Genomic DNA, 24,993 nt, shown 5'->3' with positions numbered 1-24,993 from the left:
TTAATAAATGACAGTATTTCGATTTAAAGTTTGTGTTTACACTGTTCAAGAGTGAAAGTATACATGCCTCCTGTCATTCCTTTTTTCTCTCTAAATCTCATCCAAGAATGCTTGTTAACCAATATTCAGATGTCAAGAAATAAGCTTTCTGTAGTTATTTGTAGAAGACGATTTAGGTTTTTCTGAATTATGACTAAACACAGAGATGAGTCATTAAGCAATGATAGGATTGGCAGAAAAACATTATTTGAAGGAATTCCATTTTTCTTAGTACGTTATAATAATCTGTGTCTTTATCGCTATAGCGTAATCTCAAGCTAAAACGCTTTTTTTTATTCAATTCTATAAAACTCATTGCAGGAGAGTTAGTGTAAAGTAGGCATAGAAACTGAGGCACGGGTATGTTCAGCATCACTTTCTTTCCATAAGGAAGTGATAGTCTTGGGCTTAGTGTAGAACAAGATACCACTCTTGCCGTAAAAGTTCATGTCACCCAAAATAGAACCACGACTACCGGTGAAAGAGAAAGGAGGAACAGGAACAGGAATAGGTACATTGATACCTACTTGGCCAACATCAATCTCGTGCTCAAACTTACGAGCAGTAGGACCAGAGTTAGTAAAGATGGCAGTACCATTACCATAAGGATTGTTGTTGATCAATTCAATAGCTTCGTCTAAAGTATCGACTTGAAGACATACAAGAACAGGACCAAAAATTTCTTCACGGTAGCACTCCATGTCTGTCTTGACTTTGGACAACAAAGTGGGGCCAACAAAATTACCCTTTTCATAACCCTTGACGACAACACCACGACCATCCAAAAGCAATTCAGCACCTTCATCAACACCGCTTTGAATTAAGCGCTCAACACGCTTCTTGGATTGAACAGTGATTAAGGGACCAACGTCTGTGTCAGGGTCCATACCATAGCCAACCTTGAGTTGACGAGCACGTTCAGCTAATTCAGGCAACCAATCTTTGGTTTCGCCAACACAAATAAGGGTGCTCAAGGCCATACAACGCTGACCAGCAGCACCAAAAGCAGCACCAGCAATAGAATTTAAAGCAGCTTGCTTGTTTGCATCAGGAACCAAAACGGCATGATTCTTGGCACCCAAGTTGGCTTGAACACGCTTACCATTGGCATTACCACGGGTATAGATGTGTTTACCAGCATGATCAGAACCAACAAAGGAGATGGCCTTGATATGAGGCTCATCACAAATATAGTTGACACAATCAACAGCACCGTGGACAACATTAAGGACACCATTAGGCACACCAGCTTCAGCGGCCAATTTGGCTAACATCATCATGGCGCCAGGATCACGTTCAGAAGGCTTCATGATAATAGAGTTACCTGCAGCAATAGCCAAAGGGAACATCCAGAGAGGAATCATGGCAGGGAAGTTGAAAGGGCAGATACCGGCTACAACGCCCAAAGGTTCACGGTACATGTCTATCACAATAGAGTTAAGTTACACAAGCTCTTGTCTTATCTTGGACTTACATGTTTCCATATCTTTTGCGACTGTCAATTTCTCACCCATCAATAAACTAGTAAGAGAGCAAGCTTGATCAACGACTTGAAGACCACGGAAGACATCACCTTTAGCATCTGCGAATGTCTTGCCTTGTTCTTGAACAATATTTTCGGCAATAGCATCTTGGTTTTGACGAATCAAGTATTGCAAGTCCATCATTACTTTTTGACGAGCAAGGACAGTTGTCTTTCTCCATTCACGAGCAGCAACAGCAGCTGATTCAGTAGCTTCATTTAACTCATCTTGAGTGGTTTCAGGAACATAACCGATCAAATCTTGAGTAGCCTAAGAGGATTCAGTATATAGAGCTAAGATTAGACATTAATACTTACAGGATTATAGAGTTCAATCCATTTGTCTGTCTTGGATTCTGTAAATTTACCATTAATGTAATTCTTGACTGTTTCTACACCAGAAACTCTTTGCAAAGCGGGGAACTGGGTACTAAAAGCTCTACGAGCATAAGGCGTAGTTCTAATCATAAATGAGAAACTGGTATTGGCTTGCATTTTTCTCTTACCTTTGGATAGTAGAAGAAGAATTTCTCAAGAAAGATGAAAGCATTTGTTTCTAAAAAAGAGTGTGAGAAAAAGCAGTTTTCTAAGAATCAACAGGATTTAGGTGGTATTTATAATGCATGTACCGTGCGAAAAATAAACGAAAATGTTATACAGTCCCAAAAGGTAAAAGTTCACCCAAGCTTTATTTTAAACCCCGTGAAAAAAGGGATGAAAACAGAAGCTCTTGTTCAATAATGTATTTGCACGTCTAATTGTCGGTTCGCTTAACATGGCTAATTCAAAAGGATATTAAAGAGTGCCATCAATGTTTTATGTTGCTAATATGAGCATTGAAAACTGCTTGGCATCATGCTGGACACCAAACATTCAAAAAGATCAAGGTTGATTTTTTTTCCATTTGTGAACAAGCACTACCTTTAATTCAACAGTGTTGCCGATACCAGTCTTTCTGTTTTGCATTATCCTCTCGAGAGCCTATTACAAGTCTTTGATGGGGCTCGAATCAGGAATTTGAGCTGGCCAGTGCTCAAAGCCATTGATAAGAGGGGCCTTCTTCCAATGACTTGACTCGACTCATGTATGAGCATTCTCCTGAAGCAGGAGCTGCTTGTCGTAACTAACTAGCAGTTCCAGATACTAGAGTTGAAACTTTTGATCCAAGGCTTCATACGCGAAAAAACAGCTCCTTCTTCAATCATTAATTGAAAAAGGTTTATTTCCATGGTCATCAATAGGCTTTTTTAATTTTGACCGTAAGTTCAAAGATAATCGTTAGCTTTATACATTAATTCTGTAACATTTCCTTAATTAGAAGGCAATGGTAGGGAAGATCAGTGCTCCATCAATTTCGACCAAGTCAACAGGTGCAGTGTAGTGTCAGTTTTGCAGTCTATTGGGTTCGAAAACCTCAAACCCTAAATAAGATATCAACCTAAGGGTTTACTGACACCAAAAATAACTGGAGAGTTAAATACATGTTGGCTTTTTTTAGACATAAAGTCAAGTAGAATGATGGCTATTCCAACTCTTGTAATGCTATCTTTGCGCTTTCACAGTCATGAGTAAATTTAAACATCTCTTATAATGAACCTTTAGTGTAGACGGGTCTTTACCAATCACTTTTCTCATTCATTCTGCCGAATACTGTCAGAGAAATGCTCTTTCTGTGCAAGATCTGATACATACAGTAATGGCCCGAACTTACAGGACTATCATCAAGGATATACCTTTTAAAACCAAAAGAGTGTTAAAACATACTCGTGTAGATCTAGAGTTATTTGCAGCAGAGAATACAAACAAACAAGACGATAAAGCCACAAAAGATAGGTAACCCTACTCATTTAGTTGATGGCTGGTATGCCTACTTTTATTTTTCATGAATTTTACTTCAAAACACTAATTTATGATTGATATTGGCCTGCGAGAAATAGTAAACAAGACACCTTCTTTTTGTTACCAAACTGCTTAGCTTCCCCCTTGCAAAAGACAGGTTAATCTATTTGATTGATTGTTAACAATGTAAAACTCAAGTATTGTTCAGAACATGAGTATTGTTAATTCAACCCCTTTACTGAAGCCCAACAAATATAGTATTACCGCAGTGCTGTTAGTTATCAGAAAAATAAAAATCGAAGGAATCGCGTGTGAACAAAAAAGCCTTGACTTCACTGATAAGGATTTACTGATCGTGTGCAGTTCTTTACATAATTTTGCAAGTTAAACTCTTTTCAATCAGATTTCGAGACCTTCAAAGTAAACAGTGTGTTTTGATTATGGATTTCATTTGGTATGAAGCAAGAGTGTATCCAGGATTGCTGCTTAGTAAGCCTTAGAAATGCTACTGGCTCTAGTTTATGCAGCAGTTCATCCTGTACAACTATGGCAAAAAGTTCATTTGAGATAAGACAGATTGAGTAAAGCTTATTTATTAATTGTTGTCAAATACATATATATATATATATATATATAAGTAGGTATCATATTATATGTTGGAGCGATAGCTTACAAGGGCAGCTATACTGTAGTATCCTTGCTTTTTATTGACTTTAGTATTTCGCATCACTTCTTCGTCAAACATTACGATATCGTCTTCACCATCTAAGAAATCAGATTTCAGACTATCTGCTTCTGAGTGGTGTTCATCCCAACTAGCATATGTCGATAAGGATTTTCTATCATATTCTAAACTACTATGCGTGTAATAAATAGAGTCTTGATTTAGATCTGAAAATCGAACTGATTTGACACCTGTACTTTGGCTACTACTACTTCCACTATTGCTTTTTCGTCTTTTTTCTGTCAGTTTAAATTTGGCTGATTTAAAAAGTTTTGATAATGAGGGCATTAAGAAATGAGAAGAAAAAAGAAAAAGAAAATTGTACACAAACGAGGTATTTTGATTTATATATATTTAGCTTTGTTTTGATTAAAATGGTTATTTGATTGGGTGGACAATTCCTTGAACTAAGAATAAGTAACTATCAGAGAAAATAATGATGTTTCTATTGGCATAATTGAAACATATAAAGTGACGATACAGATAACATACACTTTATTGATAGCAGAGAATAGAAGAGAGATGAATTAGTAACATATATGAGCCAGTATATGTAAAATACTTACACGGATGCGAATACCTTCCCTACTATCTTCTCGTTACATTCATACTACTACACACTTGACCAACCAATACCAAGCCAAAGGCTGTATCACCAAGTACTGATTTTTTTCTACTTATATTATCTTGAAATAAACATCTCAACAAGTCATCAACAAAAACTGAATGCGTTTAAGTATCATCTTGGTATATTAAAGGGCTGTTGGATCATGATACCTTTGTTACTGAGTTCGAATGACAAAAAACTGGGCTATTTTTTTGATTTCGGATCAGTGTATAAGCTTTTTTTATTGTTCCTAGATAAAATGTATTACGTTTGTTGAATTATGCCTTTGCTATGTTGACCAATGAAAATGCTTTTATTTTGAATGCATGAGAATGCTAAAACAAGAATTAGCTGAATGTAACACCATCACTTTTTGTTTTCTTTTCCCGTTATTCTTTTGACATGTAAAGCTATGCTCAATATTACAGTGTTACCATTGTGATGCTTGATGTTTTCCCTTAAATAACCCTAGAGAGGGATTGAGAAACTTAATGTCAATCTTGTACTACAGGATATAATTATAGCAATAAATATTTTAATTGCACTGCTGCGGATCACACCAATGAGGAAGGAAACGTCATTTTATATGCATATCTGTTAATGCGCAGTAAGAATAAAAGCAGTGTGTAAAAACCGGAATTTCTAGCATAACTAAAATTTATGTATTGTTTTTCATTGAATAAGTCTTATTTTGAGATTGCCTAATAGAATGGTGAATTTTTCTTTTCAATCTTTCACAAAACGATTCGACTTTTTCGATAGAATGGATTGATTCGAAAAAAAAAGAATGTCATATCCAACTTATTCCTATCTTTGACTTGTATTGTATTTGAGAAAAAAAAACTTTTTTCTTTGTTCATTGGTTTTAAGAAAAGAAGAAAAGAGAGAAGTCTTTTATAAAGGTGAAAAGGTTGACGTCACAAGCAAGCGCTGCTCTCAAGTGAAATAACAACTTACCTAAGCTCTGTTGTACGCTGTTGGTTCGACTCTCTTTGAACAATAAGCTTCTCAAAGAGTCCTGACTTTTATAGAAACTGTTTATAACAAAGCTACACTAATTTAACATTAAGATCAAAGTCAAACTTTTTTCGAATAAAATTATCTCCGTATCTCCCCCTCCCCTCTTTTTTTTCTCTCTCTCTCTCTCTCTCTTTCTTTTTTTTCGCTTTTTTTTTTCGTTTATTTCATACGTCATTAATACACGCATTTAAAAAGTAACAATCGCCCAAACTAACTGCGCAGTACAAAGGTAGAGAAAAGAAAACAATCATAGAAATAAGAATATTAATTTAGACCCCAAAAAGTAACAAGAGAGAATAACCAAAAAAAGTTTTGAGGAGTCGGTTGACTCAAAATGGTAATTTAATTGATTTATTGGGTAAACAAGATTTTACTTGAAACTCTTGAACTACTGTCTATCTTCTACAAACAAGATTTTGCACAACTGTATGTGCAACCTTATGAAAAAGAGCTTCTTTTTCTTATTGCTTCAAACTATCAATATTAGTATCTGCAGAAGATATTATTGTTGTTCTGTCCTTGGATAAGTCTAGAATACTCTTCCTTTTTTCAAAGAAAAAAAAACTAAAATATAATAAATATCATGTGAGGTTGCTGCCTTGTAGCCTTTGTGTTACAGAGTGCATCTCTAATAAAAATATAACACAATGATGAATACCTTTTTTTTTTTATGAAGATGGACATGAAAACATTTTTATTTAGGCATTTTTCGAAAGTGTTAACAGAGTGCTGAATAATATTTACAAGAGTAGAAACTCTTATATGTAGACAAGTGTCACTTATTCTAGTTTTTAAATCCTCAGTATCATTGAACTGGCTTTGTTTGACTTTTTCTTTCAACACAGACCAGAATTGTTCAATGAGATTTAGCTCAGAAGAATAGGGAGGGAGATAGATACACTTGTAGCCTCTAGCCTTGATCAGTTTCTCAATATCTTGAGATGTATGTATAAGTGCATTATCCACGATAATATAAAACCCTTTCATTTCGGCAAACATCCGTTTCATTCATAAGACAATGAATGGACTCCATATAGTGTCCAGCAACAGTTCCTTTGAAAGCTGGCTTTTTGGGTTCAGCCTTTCTTTTACGCGCTCCATCAACCTTTATTTATTATTATTATTATTATTATTATTATTATTATTATTATTATTATTATTTTAGTATTGTGTTTCTCATTATGTTTGTCTTTCAATCTCCAATCGTCTAAACAGTTCGACGGCTTGCTCTGTTGTAAGGTATTCATTGGTTTCATTGATATTTGGATTTTGGTTGATATCACTCATAATTTAATCCATGGTGCACGACTTTGAAAGATATAAGGGAAAAGGGAGTTATTTATATTATTTCTGAAAATAAAGCCTGACTCTGAGAGCATTTACCACATTTGGAGCCGATGCGGAGGCAACAAAAATTGTTTTATGCACTACAAACAATTAGGAGTGGAGACACTGTAGTTTTTAACCTATCAAGAAAAATACGAGAGAAAGCAACACTTTATTTGTATGCTTAGATATAGCCATTCCCTTCAATTGCTCAAACGTTCTCGTAACTTTTTTGCTTTCCTGACTGCACGTGTATCGCTCGACCCAAGTGTCGTCAGTTTCCACTGTGTTGCACAATAAGCCCACCATGAAGCCTCAAGAATCAAATAACCTACACCCATTTCCAAAATGCCAATCCCCCATCCGGGATAAAATGCTTTCCAGCCACCTTCTTCAAGCCATGTTCTTTTGACACAGTCAAAGAAACCATGGTATGTTGTATCTGATTTGAGTACGCCACTGTGCTGTACCATCAGCTTGAAAATGATGGTATCAATTGGATAGCTCAATGCTCGAGTGATAATGCTGCTAATGACGCCACATGCAATTTCAGGATAAAAAGTATGCAGTACGGTAGCGTCTTTCTTTTTCTTTGATACATTGGTGCTTGAATCATCATTGAAGGAAAAATACTGAAAGATACGTCGATAAATGTAGATAAGTAGTTTTTCCGTCATCGCATTGAGGATACAAGAGGGTATAAGTGCTGATAAGACATGTCGGTTATTTGGATGCGAGGGCCAAAAAGCTTCAAGGTCTCGCTTATAAAAACGCATAAAATCTTGAGAATTGCGTATCACAATGTTCGTCAAGTCTGAATCAGACTGAACTCGTAGAATCAAAGCATTTCGATACAGAGGGTAAAGAGGTACATGAATAGCCATAGCGAGGGCTTTTGAGATCAATGTAGCCATCACGCTCATGGGTTTACTTGCCTTGCTTGTTGGAGGCATCATAAAAGCTATGACATGATTCAGTCCTGACTCGTAGCTTGCACTCAATGTTTGTCCTATTAGTCCCAGTCCAAATCCTGGGTATAGTCTGCGTATACCACCATTCTTGTACGTGTATATGATCATCTTTGCACCAAACAAAGGTGTATCTCGATAGTAGCTATATCGCGTAGGCAAAGCCTGAAGACGATGCCTTGCTGCAACAACCGGGAAGCACAAAGAGTAGTTGGCTACCATAGTGCTAATCGCAAGCATTACTCCTGTGATGTTTTCTCGCATCTCTACTTTAAGGACATTAGGATCAACCCTTGTCTATCTTCATTTCCTATGCGTACCTTTTCGTTCTGAAGGTGCGTTAGGTATACTGACAGTGGCCACTGTATCTATTTCTGCTGCTGATATATATTGTGCCATATCTCGAAGATCTTCAAGTTCCTGCTGTTCTTCTTGTTGACATTCGGCACTATGACGTGTTTGTATAATGCTTCCAAGTGATAGCAGTCCAAGATACGCAGTCAGAGTCATAGTGTAAAGAAAGGTTAGTACGAAACGTAAAAGTAATTGTTACTAATGGACTTCTATTATAGCAGATAAGGTATTTTGTGGAACAGATACAAGTTGCTTCTTTTTGTTTCTTTACCGATTTCTATCTATTTTTTTTTTCTGCAACGATAAACTGTCCAACATGGTCCGAAAAAGCCCCTGTCATTGTAAGCTCATAACCTTTTCGGATTGTTATTCTTACTGGACTTAGATTGCAAACAAAGAAGAAGGAAATGTGAAAAGACAAGTGAATCTGAACCCTGCAAACGATGTGTACAAATGAAAAGAAAGTGCATTTCGCAAGACCTGGCTCAACTAGCAGGTGACAGTTCAGAAGAAGAAGATAAATGTACAGCCGAACTTCAAGACACAATAGAGATGGTATCGATTTATCAACAAGTATTGGATCTAGAGAAGCAGATACAGACAATGGAAGAGGAAAAACAAGCTCTTGTGAAGAAGCAAAGTGAGCCTCAATGGATCATAGAGTATTCAGATGGTCAACTTCAACTTAAATCACAAATCAAAAGTATAGACGAGCTTGTATTGTTTGGACAGTCAGTCATTCGATATCTTTCACCATTTGGAGATGCATTTCACTCAAAGACACTTCGGTTTGAAATGATAAATCCCAGTATTATTAAAGAAGCCATGCAGACTGTGGCAATACATATGATTAAATACAAAAAACCATTGGAATCATCACAATACATACAGTATAATTCAATACATTTCATGCAGCCTAGAGAAGCTATCCAACGACTTGTGGATCGATACTTTTTCTGCTTTAATGATACAGTACCCATTTTGCATGAACCATCTTATCGAGAGCACTATTCAAAACTAAAAGATCCGCTTAAAGATCCCATCACACTCGCCATATGCGCATCTTCAGCTGTATCTCATTGTAGGCATTCATTCCTAAGTTCTCAAGAAAAACGCTATTTGGGAGAATATTACTATAAATTATGCATGGAATACTTGATTGATATGTTTGATGATCCTAGTCAAGCAATTGAGTCTCTATTGGTCATCAATTTGTTGCAAATGTTTTGGTTTCTCACTCTGAGAATATCTGAAAGCAAGAAATGGGCCTCCGTTGCTCTTTTGCTAGGCAACAGTCTTCGAAACCAAAACAAGTCATATTCTAAAGATGTGGCCCACTTGGACAGAATGACTCGTATCAACCAAGCCACGATTCACCGAAACTATACTTTGTCAGAATTCCTGATGACAATGATTGACTTTATCATCTATGACAAGCGTGAGGACAGGAATATCCTTACTGAAAAATATGATGTGCTGCCTGATGAATCCCAAAAGATCAAAGAATGGATTGAATTGACAAACCATTTGATAGAATTATGCCTGAATCCTGCATTTATTCTAATAGTCACTCAAGCTAGGCATTTAGCATTAGGTGATCCAGTAGAACTATCATTTGAAGACATTTTACGATACGAGGAAACAATTCTTGAATGGTGGCATAACTTACCAGATCATCTCAAGATTTGCCAAGAACCATCGAATTTCAACAAGGAAATGATCCAATCTTCTTATGATGTTCGCAAGCTTATGATGGCTTGTTTTATGAATGTCATTACCCTGAGTGTACAAGGTGTCTTTGTACAGCCAAAGCACAAAAAGGATCTTGAAGATATATACATGATTATTAGAAATAGAGCAATCATGATGGCCATGCATTCAGCTGATATGTGTCTCTACTTGACCAAACAGATTGAAAGCATTGACAAGTTTTGTTATTGTAAGTCATTTTGTTGTATTCAAGTAAGCTTATCTCAAAATAGCCCCAAGCAAAGTTCTTATTCGTGCCATTGACTCCTTACTGTTACTTCTTCAAGTGCCAGATAATGATATGGTTGAGGCAGCAAAGGCCAAATTACGAGAATATATGTACGAATTAAGTATAGGTATTTCTGAGGATCACCAAGTGTCACCCATTGGATCACCTTTCACCATCCTTTCACTTGCCCCGCCAAACACAGCACCATCCATGGCTGACTTGTACAAAAACTACCCTATACCAGGTGAAGCCATGATATATGATGTCCTAAGAACAGTTGTAGATAGAGGTACTAATAGTTAAAATACTATCATTTTATGCAAAATAAAGACTTCCATCCTCTTTTTTTATTATTATTATTCTTTGTATGCACTATAGAATCATTACCATTTAAATATATATTTATTTACAATTTCACGATTGAAGAATATCGTGAATAGTTGTTTGAACAATATCAAACATGATAGCATCGCCTGTCAAAGGGTATTCTTTATACAATTCATTCAATGATAATTTCAGTTTTGAGATTGGCACATTTGAAATAAGTGAATAAGGTGAGTCATTCAGTGATACATGATGGTCTGGTAAAGTGTATTCTGCTATTGCATTCATATGTTGTCTTAGTAAATCCTTTGCCATATCCATAATGTCTTTATCTTTGATTCTTGCAATTGTCATGAAGCGATCAATTGAACGAATCAGAAATTTAGAAGGAACTATAGAGGGACCATGTTAGGACTCTATAACAACATTCATATAGACTTACAGTAGCACACATCCTCCATTTTCTTCATTTGTCGTAAAAGTGAAAGGGATGACATGGCTAAATACTTGAACAAGTGCATGGCTCTCTTGAGTACAAAAGTAAAATCGTTTTTATCCCCGTCTTTTCTATAGACAGAATGTATAAAGCAGCATTGTATTTCCAGCATGATTGTATAGACATGATAGGCAAGAAATATTTTGGGGAAACAGATACAACTCTCCAAAACCTCTTGCGTTAAACTGTAAGGTTCTTTACATATCTTCAAATCATTCGGTAACTCCTTCCACCATTTAGTAATCATGTTTTCAAATTCGATGATCACCTCGAAAGAGATGCCATTCTCTCCACCCAAATTAAACATTTTCGTGTGTCTTACTGCATATTGATATAAAGAATCTTTTTTTAAACCAGATAAATGGTAAGATACCTGCATCAAATATCTGGCTTTTTTTGATTCATCAGGCAAAACGTCAAACTGTAGTTTATCAACATTGGGTAATGTCTCTTTATGCACTGCTTTGTTATAATCGACAGTAAAACTATTTGCTGCTGCAATACACACATTTCGATAAATGATAGCATGTCGAATGCGTGTTGCTTCATCAAAGTGAATCCCGTTTTGACAGCATGCTTGTAATTCATTTCCAAGATGACCAGCAATCAATAGAGCAATAGCATTCCATTTTTGACTTTCATAAGATCGAAATGTGGTAAACATAAACGGTTGAATCAAGTTGATAGATGTCATTGTCTCTAATGCTCGGTCAGGATCGTCAAATATGTCTAGTAACACATCCATGCACAGCTTGTAAAAGTATTCACCAATGTATCTCTTTTCTTGAGAATTGAAAAATGAATGATGACAGGTAAATAAAGAAGTGGAAGCACAAATGGCTAAAGTGACTGGATCATTCAGTGGTTCCTTGAGTCTCGAGAAATGCTTTCGAAAAGAAGGCTCATGTAAAATAGGTATGCTTTCGGTGTAGCAGCAAAAATAGGCGTCAACAAGCTGTCCAACAACGGTGCGAGGATGTACAAATTGCCTGATCCCCTTTGCAAAATGTTCAGCAATGGCTGCACTATCTGAAGACGAATGGTGCCGCCCTTGTGTCCTAAACATATCCAATACAGTGATGAGAAAAGTGGAAGTCGTTTTTTCAGGATCAAAAAAAAGTTTTTTGTCAAATGTGTTTCCAAAGGGTGATATGTACCGAATAAAAGCCTTGCGATATTGTAGTAGTTCTCGAATAGTCTTTATGTCAGACTGAAGCCGGAGTTGTCCATTCACAATATCAAAATGCCACTGAGGTTCGTTTTTTATCAATGCTTTTTGTTTTGCAAGATCAGCTTCTAATGTTTCAACTTGATTTCCAAGTTGTCGGATAAGATTGTAGGTAGAACAAAACTGAATCTGCAATTCTTCCACATCAAGATCCTCTTCCTCATCTGAGCCCTGTGATCTAAACACAAGCGTTGAAGGTATGCACTTCCGATTAGCCTGGATGCAACGCTTGCAGGGCTCCAAATCATTCACTCTTTCGCACTTTCGATGCCGTTGTTTACAGTCTAACAAGGACTAAACTATCAGAACATGTACACTTATTTCAAACAAAAAAAAATAGATACATACTTTTACAGGGATTTTTTCGAGTCATTTTACAGAGAATAGGAAAGAAAAGAAAGGAAATCGATTTATCTGATGTTGAAACTGTTATCTAGTCTAAACCAAATTAAAAAAAAAGACACAGGTCTTTGATCTTTAATGAATGCAGCTTAAACAAGATTGTAGTATCATAAGCTTCAAAATGCTAAAGACAAGAGACACATTCGATGTAACAATGGCTTAGCTGAGGTAAATATGGCACACGCATTCACAATAGCTAAACAGATATTTGGGTAGCAGCCCTAGATGAGGGAAGCTGCGTTTCATTGTTTAACAACAAAGGTATCTCGGTGTGTTCTAAGCATATCATGTAGACACAACAACCCTGTGGATTGCTTCAAGCGTGACACTTTTAAGATGAGCTTCTGAGTTTTAATTAATCATGTCAAACTAAAAATAAGATCTAGACATTCAAGAGAAATAATGGACTAAAAGTACCTAAAAACAAAGAGATGTCAAAAAAGTGTATTAACAAAGTTGGTAGATATAGTCAAGACGCATCTAATGATGTAAAGAAAGCAATATACTTAGTATAAAGATAGTGAGCTATCCTTCAAAACGTGATTTCTGTTTTTTGAGCTGTAGCGTACATTTTCTATTGTACTTTTGCAAATCTAACACTTGGAGTGTGTTTTATAGACTTAGAGAAGCAATTCTTACTAAAATGTCTCTATTGATCACTAGTCGCAAAATAGTGAAAAATGAAGATTTCGTAGAGGTATCATAAGGCCAAAATGGTAATTTCTTGACTTTTTCAAAACTTGCCATATTTCTACATAAATATGTTCTTTGATGTATGCTCAAACGAAGAAAACTCAAAAAAAAAGGAAGTTAGAAGGCAGAAATGATGGTTTATTTCAATCAAAACTCGCATCTACAGCAGGCTACCAATACATGTTTGGTGTTATTATGCATATCAATTCTTTCAGAATGAGTTGTAAGGAAAGTTAGTTCACAATCCAAACTCGTATAATAAGTCTGGTACTTAAAAAAGAAAGGCATATTAAATGTGCCAAATATGAAATCAAAAAGTCATTTAGTATGTATGATTCTAATATATGGATGAATATGCTTAAATGCTTATTTTCATAGAATGAGAAAGATAGAATGTTGTAGCAACTTCTTCTAAAGGAAAAATGAATCAAAGCATAACTGTGCTCTATAGTAGGCATATACTTTGTTCTTTGTCATACAAACCTCATATGCAATAATTTACAAATAAGGAAATCGATATTTATGTTTCCCATTGTTCTTTCTAAATTTTCTCTTTCTTTATATTATGTCCTTTAACGACTTGGAGCAAGGTCTTCCTAATGGACCTATTCATATAGACACTGGTAATATAGAAAACACATACACATATTATTTGACTTGTTAACAACATCTACTTTAGACAATGACGATCGTTTGTTTAAAGACTTGGCACAACGCATTGCACAACAAACCTTTCATATCAATGGTAATATTGCAAGTATTGAAAGACTTGTCAACCTACTCGGTACCAACAGAGACTCTGTTGAAGTGAGAAATAACCTGTAAAATAAAGCAAACTCAAAGTACCTATGATTCATCTCTACCTCCATAGACACGATGTGACCCTTGCCACTCGCGATCTCATCAAGGATTCAACTCTAGACCTAAAGAGTTTGTCTAGCATCAATCTGAATGACCCAAAAAGCGTTTGTATATTCAGCACACAAAAAGATGAATAAAGAAGGCTTATTCCCGATATGATAGCGTCAAAGGCGTCTAGAACAACAAAAGTTGTCCAAGGATTTTCAAAAAGTCGTTGCACATTTCCAGACCATACAAAAGGCATCAGCAAGTAAGCAACGGGAATTTATTGACAAGACAAAGGCAACAACGGTCATGCTTCAGAACCAAGTTGAGTAAGTGACGTCCTGAATGATTTTATGCTGATATATATATATATATAACAAGGGAAGAGGAAATTGAACAACAACAGCAACTGAATGGACAAAGACAGGCTCAAATTGAAGCATTGGATCATGAAATAGAATACAATGAACTTTTGATTCATGATCGAGAAAATGAAATACAGAATATTGAGCAAGGCATTGGTGAACTGAATGAAATTTTCCGTGATATGGGCATGTTAGTGAATGAACAAGAAAGCGGGATTCGTAAGTAAAAGCAAACCATACTCTTGACTGATTGAGCACAGAAAGCATTTATGGTAATGTGCTGAGTATCGCACAAAACACTCGACAAGCAGCTGATGAGCTTGTGATTGCTAATCATCATCACAAGAATGCAAGAAGAAATATGTGTTGCTTTTTATTGATTATTTCAATCGTAGGCTGTATTTTAGCATTGATCATTGTGATTGCAAAATAAATTATTTTAAAATTTGATTATCTGATAAGATCAAAGATTCTTCCATGACTTGGTGAAGGTATTTCTTGTTGGCTTCATCATCTGATAACGCATCGTCTTCGTCCTCTTCATTGTCTTGCTCAAAACCAGTCAATAAGGGATCATTCTCATAGGTAGGAATCAAGTAACGAGGGTCTTTCCAAAAAGGCGCATCCATAGGCACAAACTTAGCAATACAGCCTTCTTTGTCTACATGCTCAGTCAGGTCATTCTCACTGTCAAACCCTTTGCTTCCACATGAGAAACAATGACCCAGAGAAGATTGATGGCGAATATAGTTGATCAATACAATGGTTTGATAGAAATCCAAGCCTATCTTTTTTGATCAGATAACATATTGAATCATGGATTGGCTTTACCTTTTGATTTTCGGATACTTGTCAAGTCAAATCCATGCACTGCACTCATGTGTTCAAGTGCTTCCTTAGGTGATGCTAATACTTGTGTATCAAATAAACACATGGTGGATTCTTGAACATCTTCTTCCCAATCAGCCCAAGATCTAACATCAGATAAAGTTAAATCAAGCATCAAAAACTCAATTACTTACTCGTCCTTTTTTTCATCGTCACTTTCATATGTCTCATTTTCAAAACTTTCCCAGTTTTTGCCAGGTTCAAGGTAGTTAATCACATAAAATCTATCGTATTGTCTGTTCTTGGATGCAATCTTAAAGTGCTTCTTCTTTCTCATATGTTTGCGCAACACAGCTGGACTTGTGAATGTCTTTTCACAATAGAGACATTGAAGACTAATCAAGTCAGTGATATACCTCGTCTCTCTAGACTTACTTTGATAGTTTTGCTTCCAATGTATCCAAGAATTCATTCACATTGACCAAATTATCAGGTAATCCAATATTGAAATTATGTTCGGCAAACATATGCTTGAAAAGAACCGCTCTGTTTTCACAGATAATCTTACAAAACAGACATTTTCTTGGTAATTTGGATTCAGTTTCACGTTCGTTTTGTTGCGTCTTGAGAACTTCATTCTAATACAGCGTTGGTAGGTGTTAACAGCTCTATCTACTTACCAATTTAGCACGCTGCATATCTTCACGAATTTCTTTATCCAAGCTACATTTCTCGGGATCAATCACGTAGACTAAGACATATAAGCTATTTTGTCATTGTATTTTTCTTACCTTCTTGATCTAAATAAGCAAATTCATCCATCGGCTTTTGTCCAAACTCATTCGCCCAACGTAATAAATAAGTGTCCAAAGCCATATACATATGATGCAAGTTTTTAAAGACAAGTTTATGCTTTGTCCTCAAATGCTGTACAAGTGAAGTCGTGTCCAAAAAGGGAGCAGGTGATTCACAAGGTAGAGGACAAGACACGACAATGGATGTATGGTAAGGAGGTACAGGTAGATCAATAGGATCGACTTGTCCATCGTCTTGTTCTTCTTCTTCTGAGTCATCGTCTTCTCCGGAATGAAAAGGATTGGTTACCGTCTTCGGACGAGGTGGGATTGGTTTTTTTTCTTTTTTGTGTACATGAATCTTGGGCTTGGATTTGCGTCTATTGTTATTCTTTGAGGGTTGAGAGGGAGGGGGAGGAGGAGTGAGCGTAGTTGCCTTAGTACTTGTTACAGTATGCCATTCACCGTCGTCAGCCATAACGTAAAAAAGAAAAGAAAAGTATAGAAAGAATCTATTTTATTTTCGGTGGATCATTGTCCGCTTTTGAATGATTGGCTATACAGTTTGACAGGTCTACTTTATAGAGCTATATCTCTTTAAAGAAGAACAGACCAGCTTATTCTGGAATATTCTTTATAAAGACAAACTACCATAGAGTCAGTTGAAAAGAACAAGCTTATGTCTTGATCTCAAAGTAACAAAAGTTTAATTTTACAAAAAATATGACATGGCTATTTGTGCCTTTATTTGACCAATACAGCCATTACTTCAACTTCTAAAGTTTCTCTATACAGTGCTTTCTTTGCTCTGCTTGTTGGATTGTCCTTTTCTTTTTTCTTTTCTTTTTTCTTTTCCTTTTTCTTTTTTTTATGAGTCTATTGACATTTTTTGGCTGTTTGTTTCTAGCTTATGGGCCTATTCTTTCCATCTTTTTTTTATATATTGCACCTAATGCACAATATGTCTTGTTAATGGTGTCAAGGTAAGAAGATCAGTTGTCCTAATAAGAGACTCATCTTGATCAAGTGCTTTCTTTTGCTTGATTTCATTGCTTTTGTCAAGTGTGATTTGGTACCTGGCTAAATCAACACAACAACTCCATTTTGTCAGCATTGGATATAGTGTAGCTATTCAAGAGTTGTTTCGTTGGAGCTTTTATTTACTATTGTCGCGTGCTGAACATGGCCTCAACACAGTCTCTGCTCATCCTAAATCTCCTTTTAATCGACATGCCTTTAGTTTTGGTAACAAAGTGTGCGTGTTTTAGCTCCAGACTGATTTAAAGTGTACCTATAGTCTCTGGTTATGGTTATGCACTGATGAGTGCATTAGTAGGCTATATATCATTGTTAGTAGAATCCATTGGTCCTGGTGTGATGATGTGTCCTTCTTGTCCTGGAGCAACATTGTATTTTATCTCTGCTATTACTACCAGCTTGTTTTCATTGATGCATATGGCATGGATGATGGTGTCATTTGATGGGTTTTCTGAACTACCAAAGATTCGAGGTTGGCTTAAAGTTATTTGGGTCATTTTATCTCATTACGGTGCTTCTTTTGCAGTAAGTCATCCCACTTTGTATTTCTGTTACTTATGTGCATGGATAGACTACACTGAATTCTTCTACTACAGTGAATTATGGTTGTGTTTATTCTATTGTGATTTGTTTGTTTATTATTGCGGTGTCTGCTTGGATTGTCTTTACTTCTCTTCAATCCCGAGTTCGGTTTGTAGTTTGACAATAAACACTTATTTAAATATGAACGCTGCTTATTTTTATTTAATCAAGGTCAAGATCATCTTCATGATGTTGTGTAGTAGAAGGTGAATTAGATTGAGATCGATTCAATTGATTAACCCAAGGAAATGTGGAGGATAGATTCAATGGCCATGAATTGTTGTTGTTGTTGTTGTTGTTGTTGTTGTTGTTGTTTGCACCAGGGAAATTGCCACTGACAAAAGTGAATGTTGTGGTTGATGGTGTTGAATTATTGGTATTTTCTCTATCATTGTTGTTATTGTCTGTTTGTTGGGTATGTTCTGTATTGTTGTTGTCGTTGCTGTTGTTGTCTTGGCTACTGTTGTTGTCTTGGTTACCATTGTTGTCACCTTGGTTATTATCGCCTTGGTTCTGGTTGGATTCTTGTTCAGGTAACACTGAATGACGACTAGATTGCATGAGTAGATAGATACAATACAGCCTTTACACTTACCAAACAGGACATGTTCCATTGAGTTTTAGCCATGGCTTAATGCAGTCATCATGAAAAATATGCTGACAAGGTAGCTCAATGACTTGTTCGTCCAATTCAAAATGATCCTTACAAACTGCACAATCTGTTTCTTGACCTAATAGAATAAGTATACAGACTATATGCGTTTACATTGACTTTACTCTTTTCTTTGTCTGTCAATGGTCGTTTTGGGAGTGTTTCAATCACTTGTTCAGGTGCAGGAGGAGGTGCAGATGCACTAAACAGATGAGATTATGTACAGACCAAAGATGAATGTGTCAACTTACCCACTTGTTTGTTCCATCAATTGAGTAATGATATTATCAAGTGCAGTTTGAGAAAACACATAGTCATTGGGATTGCCTACGAGTCCACCATCAATAGGAGCACCTGTCATGGCAGACAAGAATTGGAGAATACTAGCAATAAAAGTGAGTTATGCGGTATGATGCATACATTTGTCCTACTTACCTTGCAATACTATTGCCTCGAAATTCCTGTCCATTTGCACCCTCATTCTGTTCTGTATCTTCATTCTCGCTATTTCTAGGCATACTTCCAGGCATATCTCTCCCAGGCATGGGTTCAAATCGCATATTGCCATCTACCATATTACCCAAAAAGATCATGGGACGATTCTCATTTTCATTTGTGTTTTCCATATCCACTTGAGAACCCAACATGTTTGTCAATATACTTTGAACAAAGTTGCCTAGAGGAGAAGGAGTCTCATTTGTATCTGTCTGTCTTGGTCCTCCTCCTCCTCCTTCTCCTCTTTCTTCTTCTTCTTCCTCTGTTTGTTGGTGTTGTTCTTGTTGACGACGTGGAGTGAAATATTGAAACATGTCGTCACCCATGTCACCTTGGTTTAGGTTTCGAAGTCTTCCAGTAGAAGGTGAATAAGAAAAGAAATGGGCTGCCCCTCCTCCAGGCAAATGAACATGACCGTTTCTGGCTTCTTCGTTATCTGTACCAGAAAGAAATGCTCGAGGATCGTCGTCAGATTGAAGCTGTCGTTTATTAGTCATAAGCTACGCGTTTGGTATATATACCTCTTCAATAAACTGTTCATTACATTGTTGACAAGTAGGGTCGGGTGCCATATATATGGAAACTTCTGCATTACATACATGACACCAATATCTTGTTTGACGTTCTTCTGAGCTCATGGTTAAAATAAAGAAGAAAAAAGGATGACTCTGTAGAGGGCCCTTACTTCATCCAAACCCCGTACTGAGTTTAAAAATAGGAATGTAGAAAAAAGAAAAGGTTGATAAATGAATTAGTATGTAAACAAACGCTCTTTTTCCCTTTTTTTTTCTTCTTTTCAATTCCTCATTATACATGCAATACTCACGTCTTGTCACTATCTTACACTGCGTTCGTCTAATGGCTTTAGTGACAGCAGTGTCCATTGTTGTGGGTTCACTTGTATTCTACAGTTGGAATTCAATTCCTTTAGAAATCACTGACGATGACCAACTCAAGACAGATACATGGACGATTCAGACCATTACAGACCGCCGTTTGATTTCTACATTGGTAGCAGCTCAAGCCTCTATTTTTTGTCCACTTTTTGTCTTATTGACTCATACAGAAACTGTTTCTTTGATTGAAATGGCGTGTCAATTCCTTATGCCTATTGGTTTGTCTCTTAGTTGGATGTTTAGTATCATGTTTGATGTGATGTCGACTGATCTTGTGGGTCAAAGTGTGTGTTTAACTGAAGATTGTATTTTATTTTACTTTTCATATTCACTTAAATATGTCATTGTGGTTTTGTTTGCCATTGAAACTAGCCTTGTCTTGCTTGGTTTCTTTTTATCAAGACAACATATTCAATTACCTTTAGATACAGAAAAATAAATACAAAAAAAATATTATTATTTATGCGAAATTCCTTGTCATACAACATAAAAAAGAAACGGGGTTTCCTTTTTAAGACATCAGTTTGGTTTTGTACGTCGGATATTTTGATGCAAGCATGTCTATCACTTTAGAGTGCTGAGCTTTATTCTTGAGGGAGACTAAGTATGCATCAGACCAAAGAATAGTAAACGTGTTTATTTTATGGAGTTATGATCGTTTCTGCATATTGGTTATCACGTCAAACGAAGAAACACTCCTCCATAAAAAATCTCATATTCTTGCACTGGTTTTGAGGACTCAAATTCTATGTCTGGAAATAAACAGAAAAAGGAAATACATTACTTTGGACCTTTTGCTTCAGCAAGAACCTTGTTATTTTTTAAATAAAGAAAAAGAAGTCTGTGAAGTTTTCTAAACAATGTTTAATTGCAAAGAGGATCCATCTTATTGACAATTTGGCTCTTTTTCTTTCCCTTGTTAAGATAGAGCAACAAGTAGATCAATGTCTTTTTTCAACCATTTACCCTTTATTTTTTTCAGGGGGAAATTTCAGGCTTTTTTTTCTCTCTTTTTTTTTTTTTTGCTTTCGAGAGATGTTTAAAATGGTACGACAACATCCCTGTAAATGCAACTTATAGGCACCAACTTTAATTTCCGGAAACAGTCTATACAAGCAAATACGATTTATATACCTTAGGTTAACAGTTTGAATGTATTGTTTGAAGAAGTATTGTATGTGTTGAACGGAGTTTTTTAAAGCATTTAAAATTCTTGCATTATTTTCAACCTCTTTCTTTTTTCTTTTCTTTAAAATTGGAAAGATGGCTGACAATGGCTTACAACTAGTTAAAACATGGTACAGTGCTACACTGCCTAAAATACTTGCACATAAAAAGAACAAGGTCAATCCAATTACCAATAAACCAACCCTCGTCAAGAAACAAGACTCGCTATCTCATTATATCATCAAAAAACTCACTCTTCCAAAACGTATTGCATCCACTACAACAACATTTCCTAAAGTTAATAGTTCTCTTGACCGGAAAAAGTGTTTGACAAAAGAAAATATACACATTTATCTCAAATCTCCGTATGCTGTTGCCAATGCTCAACTTTCAGGCACAGTCGTAATTGAATTGGACAGTCAAGACAGTAATGAAGAATTACAAGATATCATGACAAGATTGGAATTGTATTTTATTGGCACAGAAAGTATGTACAGTTGAATTTTCTTATCTTAATATGTATAAATTAGCTGTTCAAGACAAGACAAATGAATTCATCAACATGAAAGTGAAAAAGAGACCCAATGATCATATCAAAGCAAACAAGCTATGTATACCATTTTCGATTCCCATTCCTCCAGACTTGAATGGAACGTTTGTCAGTAAAAAAGGTTCAATTGAATACTATTTGCAGAGGTATAAAATCTTCTTTTTTTTTTTGTCTCTTATTCATCCCATTCTTTTATAGTGAGTTATTATTATCAGAACCAATCATAAAGAAACAGAATGTATTTGTTTACGCCAATATGAAATTAAAATCACTGAGAGAATCAGCCATATTTTATTCATCCCTATTAGAAGCTGATAGACAGGTACTCAGGTCAACTTATGGACATGTTTCTGTTGACCTGTCTATGCCACGCACACTTTGGATATCAGGCACGCCTATTTATCTATCATTTAAATTGCATAATTATACCTTGTTTGATACAGTGTCTGATATCAAACTCCAATTGGTTTGCAAGCAAGATGTAATGGACAATGATACTATCTGTAATATAGTCTCGCATACTTCGCTGGCAAGTCTAGGATGGTGGAGGCCATTAGAACCCAATTCAAAAGACCACGTCACAATGACAATTGATGTGCCTGTAAGTGAGCTCTTTTTTTCTTCTTTAATGACTTATCCACTTTTTCAGCCAAACTTGTTTACGATTCAGAACCAAGCATTGATCCAAGTATCCTTTTCTGTCCATGTCTCTATTTACTCTTTACAAAAGTAAAAAAAAAAAAAAAAAAAAAAAAAAAAAGAAAAGAATACAATTGATTTGTCTAGTTTACTTACTTTTAGATTAGTTCTGATGTGATTGCAGATATTCCAGTAACAATTGCTCATCCAATCTCGATGGATCCACCACCTGGCAATTACACAAAGACAAAAACTTCTCAAATGCCTTTATTTCCTCAAAATAATTTTCAAAAACAACAACAGGCAACCAAGATCCTTGAAGAAACAAGCTCTGTTTCCTCCATGGATTCCATAATTCATACACGAGGTGTGTCCTCTGTTACCTCCATTTCAGATAACCTAAAAGACCAAGCGTCTTCCATCAGCAGCAACAGCACTAAATTCCACACAATCAAAAAGAATTTAATTCATTGGGGCTCACGTATGACTCAAAAACTATCCATGTCTACACTTGACCAACCCTCTTCCAAGTCCACATTGAGAATTTCATCGCCCTTGTTCGGTGCTTCTTCTTCCGGTTATCATGATATAGACTCCATTGACTTGTCTTCTTCAGCTTCTATCAGTAGTCAATATCCAGAAAAGAGCATGATGAAGTTTGGGCAAATGAAAGGTCCTCAATGCTTTGGGCAACAGCCTGACTGTTTAGGTAATGCAGGTCTTGATATTCGAAAATGCTTTAATGTGGCTACTGCTTCAGAAGCTTTACAGAGCTTTGCTGCTGAGAAAGTTGAAATACCTGTCCATTTGCCTCAACCCGTTAAATTATCCGAGAATTTTAGATGGAAAGAAGGTACAAAATCAAACAAATTGAAATAGGCACTCAGGCAAAGTTTAGGATTCATTGCTCCTCCAGAAAAATGCGAAATTGATATATCCATGTTGGCAGATGAAGAACAACCTTTACAAGCCAGAAAGTATCCAATACAAACTGAACAAGGAAACAAAAAAATGCTAGCGTCCTCAAGACATCTCAGAAATGTACAAAGAAAAAGTGTTCAAGTATCCAAAGATGGGCGCACATTGCTTACCATTGTTACACGGCATGAAACTTTGTAAAACTCAAAATAAACTATTTTTTTTTACACACATGTATCATTTGTTGTTTTTATTTACAAGCTCTTCAAGACAGCCTCAGGTCCAGACTTATCAAGACCTTGTTCGTCTACACCAACATAGGTGACTTTAAGATCATCCACAACAAGAGCAAAACGCTTTGAACGAACACCCATGCCTCTACTAGATAAATCCAAAGTCAAACCCAATTGTTGAAAGAAATCAGATCCTCCTTCAGAAGCCATGATGATCTTGTCCTTGACATTCAAGTGTCTACCAAAAGCATGCATCACAAATCCATCATTAGCAGCAGTACAGATAATAACATCCACCTTCTTTTTCAACTCATCGTATTTTTCTAAATAGGCAGGGACATGTTGTTCAGAACAGGTAGGTGTGAAAGCACCAGGGATGGCAAAAATGATGGCCTTTTTGCCCTTGAGTTCCTTGCCGAGATCGTAAGGCACAGGAGCAGGACAAGCAGTAGGACTGAGGTTAGGGTCGTAAGGAACATAAGCAAGTTTGCATTGAGGAAGAGTGTCACCGACAGAGATAGTCTAGACGCGTTTGTTTATTATCCAACACTCTAGTTAACTTACCATTTTGTAAAAAGATATAGAAAAAAAGAAAAAGGAGAGGAGTTCGATTTTAGCTTTAATATAGACGGAGATGCTTACTAAACCCACTAAACTTGACGTAAGGGTAAACCCATGCTGACAAATAAAAAAGCTTGTACCAAGTAAGCGCGTTTTTCTAAAAGAAGCCCTCGTTGTGAGAAAATAAAATATTAAACAAGCAAAAATTAAATTCTACAAATTAAACAGTGCATGAGATATTCATACTGTTACTTGCATTAGGTTATAAGAAAGAGCAGAGAGTGGAAGGGAGATAAAAGAGAGACAAATTAATAACAGATATGAACCAGTCTATGTAAAATATTGACACAAATATGAGGAAGTAGTGGAATAATCCTCAATTGCATAATTGCTTCAAACCATTACTTTCATACTACTACATAATATGACCGACCAATACTAAGCTGTAATTGATGCCAGAGACGGTCATATCCATTATTGCTTTTTTCTATTTATATTATCTAAAAACAAACATATCGCGCTGAGAAAAAGAAGTAGGCTATGTAAAAAAAAAAAAAAAAAAAAAAAAAAAAAAAAAAAAAAAAAAGTGACAGATACTTGTTTTTGTGGATTCTACGATTCATGCAAGATTAAAGCTTCTCTGCGTTTCGTTTTTGGCTTACATACATCTACCATACCAATTGTATTTACCGGCTACATAGGTGTAGCAAAATAAATAAGGCGCTATTAAAATGTGGCAAAAGAAAGAGAGTTTAATCCATATGTAGAGGCAAAAACTTAGGTCTGCGAGTGTTTGAAAATCAGTCAAGTATCACAGGTGTTGATTTCTTCTCTCAAGTCAATTAATTTGCATTTTCTCCTGTAGTCGACTGATATGAACATTAAGTAAATTCTGTCTTGTTTCTCCAA

General features: G+C 36.0%; 13 protein-coding genes across 13 annotated transcripts; 5 read left to right on the top strand and 8 right to left on the bottom strand.

Annotated features, from left to right (window-relative positions):
- Positions 1–286: 286 nt before the first annotated feature.
- B0P05DRAFT_538517 (methylmalonate-semialdehyde dehydrogenase) lies at positions 287–2,159 on the bottom strand. Its single transcript, XM_051577848.1, has 4 exons — positions 2,068–2,159; positions 1,880–2,021; positions 1,514–1,832; positions 287–1,462 (listed from the first exon to the last, which is right to left on the bottom strand). Exons 1-4 carry the CDS (start codon positions 2,109–2,111, stop codon positions 366–368), a joined length of 1,602 nt encoding a protein of 533 aa, XP_051435666.1. The 5' UTR covers positions 2,112–2,159; the 3' UTR covers positions 287–365.
- Positions 2,160–6,447: 4,288 nt separating this feature from the next.
- On the bottom strand, positions 6,448–6,624 carry B0P05DRAFT_457542 (uncharacterized protein; the record flags this gene model as incomplete). The annotated part of the gene is made up of 1 exon (XM_051573958.1): positions 6,448–6,624. A coding segment is annotated over one exon (177 nt), but the record flags the coding sequence as incomplete, so codon positions are not given.
- A 395-nt stretch (positions 6,625–7,019) lies between these two features.
- B0P05DRAFT_65281 (mitochondrial carrier domain-containing protein) lies at positions 7,020–8,703 on the bottom strand. The gene is made up of 2 exons (XM_051583815.1): positions 8,366–8,703; positions 7,020–8,314 (listed from the first exon to the last, which is right to left on the bottom strand). Exons 1-2 carry the CDS (start codon positions 8,553–8,555, stop codon positions 7,281–7,283), a joined length of 1,224 nt encoding a protein of 407 aa, XP_051435664.1. The 5' UTR covers positions 8,556–8,703; the 3' UTR covers positions 7,020–7,280.
- On the top strand, positions 8,668–10,732 carry B0P05DRAFT_596186 (uncharacterized protein). Its single transcript, XM_051583121.1, has 3 exons — positions 8,668–8,740; positions 8,785–10,338; positions 10,382–10,732. Exons 1-3 carry the CDS (start codon positions 8,716–8,718, stop codon positions 10,678–10,680), a joined length of 1,878 nt encoding a protein of 625 aa, XP_051435663.1. The 5' UTR covers positions 8,668–8,715; the 3' UTR covers positions 10,681–10,732.
- Positions 10,698–12,804, bottom strand: B0P05DRAFT_538507 (uncharacterized protein). The gene is made up of 2 exons (XM_051577847.1): positions 12,774–12,804; positions 10,698–12,709 (listed from the first exon to the last, which is right to left on the bottom strand). Exons 1-2 carry the CDS (start codon positions 12,796–12,798, stop codon positions 11,130–11,132), a joined length of 1,605 nt encoding a protein of 534 aa, XP_051435662.1. The 5' UTR covers positions 12,799–12,804; the 3' UTR covers positions 10,698–11,129.
- Positions 12,805–14,085: 1,281 nt separating this feature from the next.
- On the top strand, positions 14,086–14,958 carry B0P05DRAFT_570976 (t-SNARE; the record flags this gene model as incomplete). Its single annotated transcript, XM_051581350.1, has 5 exons — positions 14,086–14,143; positions 14,200–14,341; positions 14,392–14,485; positions 14,544–14,695; positions 14,748–14,958. 5 exons carry the CDS (start codon positions 14,086–14,088, stop codon positions 14,956–14,958), a joined length of 657 nt encoding a protein of 218 aa, XP_051435661.1.
- Positions 14,959–15,095: 137 nt separating this feature from the next.
- Positions 15,096–16,911, bottom strand: B0P05DRAFT_538492 (uncharacterized protein). Its single transcript, XM_051577846.1, has 6 exons — positions 16,351–16,911; positions 16,240–16,310; positions 15,995–16,197; positions 15,754–15,954; positions 15,563–15,705; positions 15,096–15,515 (listed from the first exon to the last, which is right to left on the bottom strand). Exons 1-6 carry the CDS (start codon positions 16,829–16,831, stop codon positions 15,166–15,168), a joined length of 1,449 nt encoding a protein of 482 aa, XP_051435660.1. The 5' UTR covers positions 16,832–16,911; the 3' UTR covers positions 15,096–15,165.
- A 312-nt stretch (positions 16,912–17,223) lies between these two features.
- B0P05DRAFT_468707 (gamma-secretase subunit Aph-1) lies at positions 17,224–18,094 on the top strand (the record flags this gene model as incomplete). Its single annotated transcript, XM_051574444.1, has 4 exons — positions 17,224–17,336; positions 17,381–17,598; positions 17,651–17,916; positions 17,963–18,094. 4 exons carry the CDS (start codon positions 17,224–17,226, stop codon positions 18,092–18,094), a joined length of 729 nt encoding a protein of 242 aa, XP_051435659.1.
- Positions 18,095–18,459: 365 nt separating this feature from the next.
- On the bottom strand, positions 18,460–18,986 carry B0P05DRAFT_452764 (uncharacterized protein; the record flags this gene model as incomplete). Its single annotated transcript, XM_051573901.1, has 4 exons — positions 18,460–18,523; positions 18,569–18,704; positions 18,751–18,827; positions 18,877–18,986. Coding segments are annotated over 4 exons (387 nt in total), but the record flags the coding sequence as incomplete, so codon positions are not given.
- A 70-nt stretch (positions 18,987–19,056) lies between these two features.
- On the bottom strand, positions 19,057–19,692 carry B0P05DRAFT_468618 (uncharacterized protein; the record flags this gene model as incomplete). The annotated part of the gene is made up of 2 exons (XM_051574440.1): positions 19,057–19,599; positions 19,642–19,692. The coding sequence occupies 2 exons, from the start codon at positions 19,690–19,692 to the stop codon at positions 19,057–19,059; spliced, it is 594 nt and encodes a 197-aa protein (XP_051435657.1).
- A 201-nt stretch (positions 19,693–19,893) lies between these two features.
- B0P05DRAFT_538479 (uncharacterized protein) lies at positions 19,894–20,493 on the top strand. Its single transcript, XM_051577845.1, has one exon. It carries the CDS (start codon positions 19,934–19,936, stop codon positions 20,453–20,455), a length of 522 nt encoding a protein of 173 aa, XP_051435656.1. The 5' UTR covers positions 19,894–19,933; the 3' UTR covers positions 20,456–20,493.
- Positions 20,494–21,267: 774 nt separating this feature from the next.
- Positions 21,268–23,135, top strand: B0P05DRAFT_65100 (uncharacterized protein). Its single transcript, XM_051583814.1, has 5 exons — positions 21,268–21,879; positions 21,932–22,334; positions 22,383–22,462; positions 22,540–22,853; positions 22,904–23,135. Exons 1-5 carry the CDS (start codon positions 21,701–21,703, stop codon positions 22,957–22,959), a joined length of 1,032 nt encoding a protein of 343 aa, XP_051435655.1. The 5' UTR covers positions 21,268–21,700; the 3' UTR covers positions 22,960–23,135.
- Positions 23,136–23,505: 370 nt separating this feature from the next.
- On the bottom strand, positions 23,506–24,420 carry B0P05DRAFT_538474 (Redoxin). Its single transcript, XM_051577844.1, has 2 exons — positions 24,088–24,420; positions 23,506–24,045 (listed from the first exon to the last, which is right to left on the bottom strand). Exons 1-2 carry the CDS (start codon positions 24,088–24,090, stop codon positions 23,545–23,547), a joined length of 504 nt encoding a protein of 167 aa, XP_051435654.1. The 5' UTR covers positions 24,091–24,420; the 3' UTR covers positions 23,506–23,544.
- Positions 24,421–24,993: the final 573 nt, after the last annotated feature.

The sequence above is a fragment of the Gilbertella persicaria genome (assembly GCF_025201335.1).
Source record: "Gilbertella persicaria strain CBS 190.32 chromosome Unknown B0P05scaffold_16, whole genome shotgun sequence".
Lineage (NCBI taxonomy): Eukaryota > Fungi > Mucoromycota > Mucoromycetes > Mucorales > Choanephoraceae > Gilbertella > Gilbertella persicaria.
This window is presented reverse-complemented; position numbering and strand designations above follow the sequence as displayed.

Excerpts from the sequence above, each read along its gene's own strand:
- B0P05DRAFT_538492 (XM_051577846.1), bottom strand. The coding sequence starts at position 16,831 with ATGGCTGACGACGGTGAATGGCATACTGTAACAAGTACTAAGGCAACT. Across the intron at positions 16,311-16,350 it reads TGCTTATTTAGATCAAGAAG|TCTACGTGATTGATCCCGAG; the intron begins GTAAGAAAAATA and ends TATATGTCTTAG. Across the intron at positions 15,706-15,753 it reads GACGATGAAAAAAAGGACGA|ATCTTGGGCTGATTGGGAAG; the intron begins GTAAGTAATTGA and ends ATCTGATGTTAG.
- B0P05DRAFT_538507 (XM_051577847.1), bottom strand. The coding sequence starts at position 12,798 with ATGACTCGAAAAAATCCCTGTAAAA. Across the intron at positions 12,710-12,773 it reads TCGAAAAAATCCCTGTAAAA|ACTGTAAACAACGGCATCGA; the intron begins GTATGTATCTAT and ends AGTCCTTGTTAG.
- B0P05DRAFT_538479 (XM_051577845.1), top strand. The coding sequence starts at position 19,934 with ATGCAATACTCACGTCTTGTCACTATCTTACACTGCGTTCGTCTAATG.
- B0P05DRAFT_65281 (XM_051583815.1), bottom strand. The coding sequence starts at position 8,555 with ATGACTCTGACTGCGTATCTTGGACTGCTATCACTTGGAAGCATTATA. Across the intron at positions 8,315-8,365 it reads CGCACCTTCAGAACGAAAAG|TAGAGATGCGAGAAAACATC; the intron begins GTACGCATAGGA and ends ATGTCCTTAAAG.
- B0P05DRAFT_65100 (XM_051583814.1), top strand. The coding sequence starts at position 21,701 with ATGTATAAATTAGCTGTTCAAGACAAGACAAATGAATTCATCAACATG. Across the intron at positions 22,335-22,382 it reads CAATGACAATTGATGTGCCT|CCAAACTTGTTTACGATTCA; the intron begins GTAAGTGAGCTC and ends CCACTTTTTCAG. Across the intron at positions 22,463-22,539 it reads TCTATTTACTCTTTACAAAA|TTCTGATGTGATTGCAGATA; the intron begins GTAAAAAAAAAA and ends CTTTTAGATTAG.
- B0P05DRAFT_596186 (XM_051583121.1), top strand. The coding sequence starts at position 8,716 with ATGGTCCGAAAAAGCCCCTGTCATT. Across the intron at positions 8,741-8,784 it reads CCGAAAAAGCCCCTGTCATT|ATTGCAAACAAAGAAGAAGG; the intron begins GTAAGCTCATAA and ends TACTGGACTTAG. Across the intron at positions 10,339-10,381 it reads CATTGACAAGTTTTGTTATT|CCCCAAGCAAAGTTCTTATT; the intron begins GTAAGTCATTTT and ends ATCTCAAAATAG.
- B0P05DRAFT_538517 (XM_051577848.1), bottom strand. The coding sequence starts at position 2,111 with ATGCTTTCATCTTTCTTGAGAAATTCTTCTTCTACTATCCAAAG. Across the intron at positions 1,833-1,879 it reads GGATTGAACTCTATAATCCT|GCTACTCAAGATTTGATCGG; the intron begins GTAAGTATTAAT and ends GAATCCTCTTAG. Across the intron at positions 1,463-1,513 it reads CGCAAAAGATATGGAAACAT|ACATGTACCGTGAACCTTTG; the intron begins GTAAGTCCAAGA and ends CTATTGTGATAG.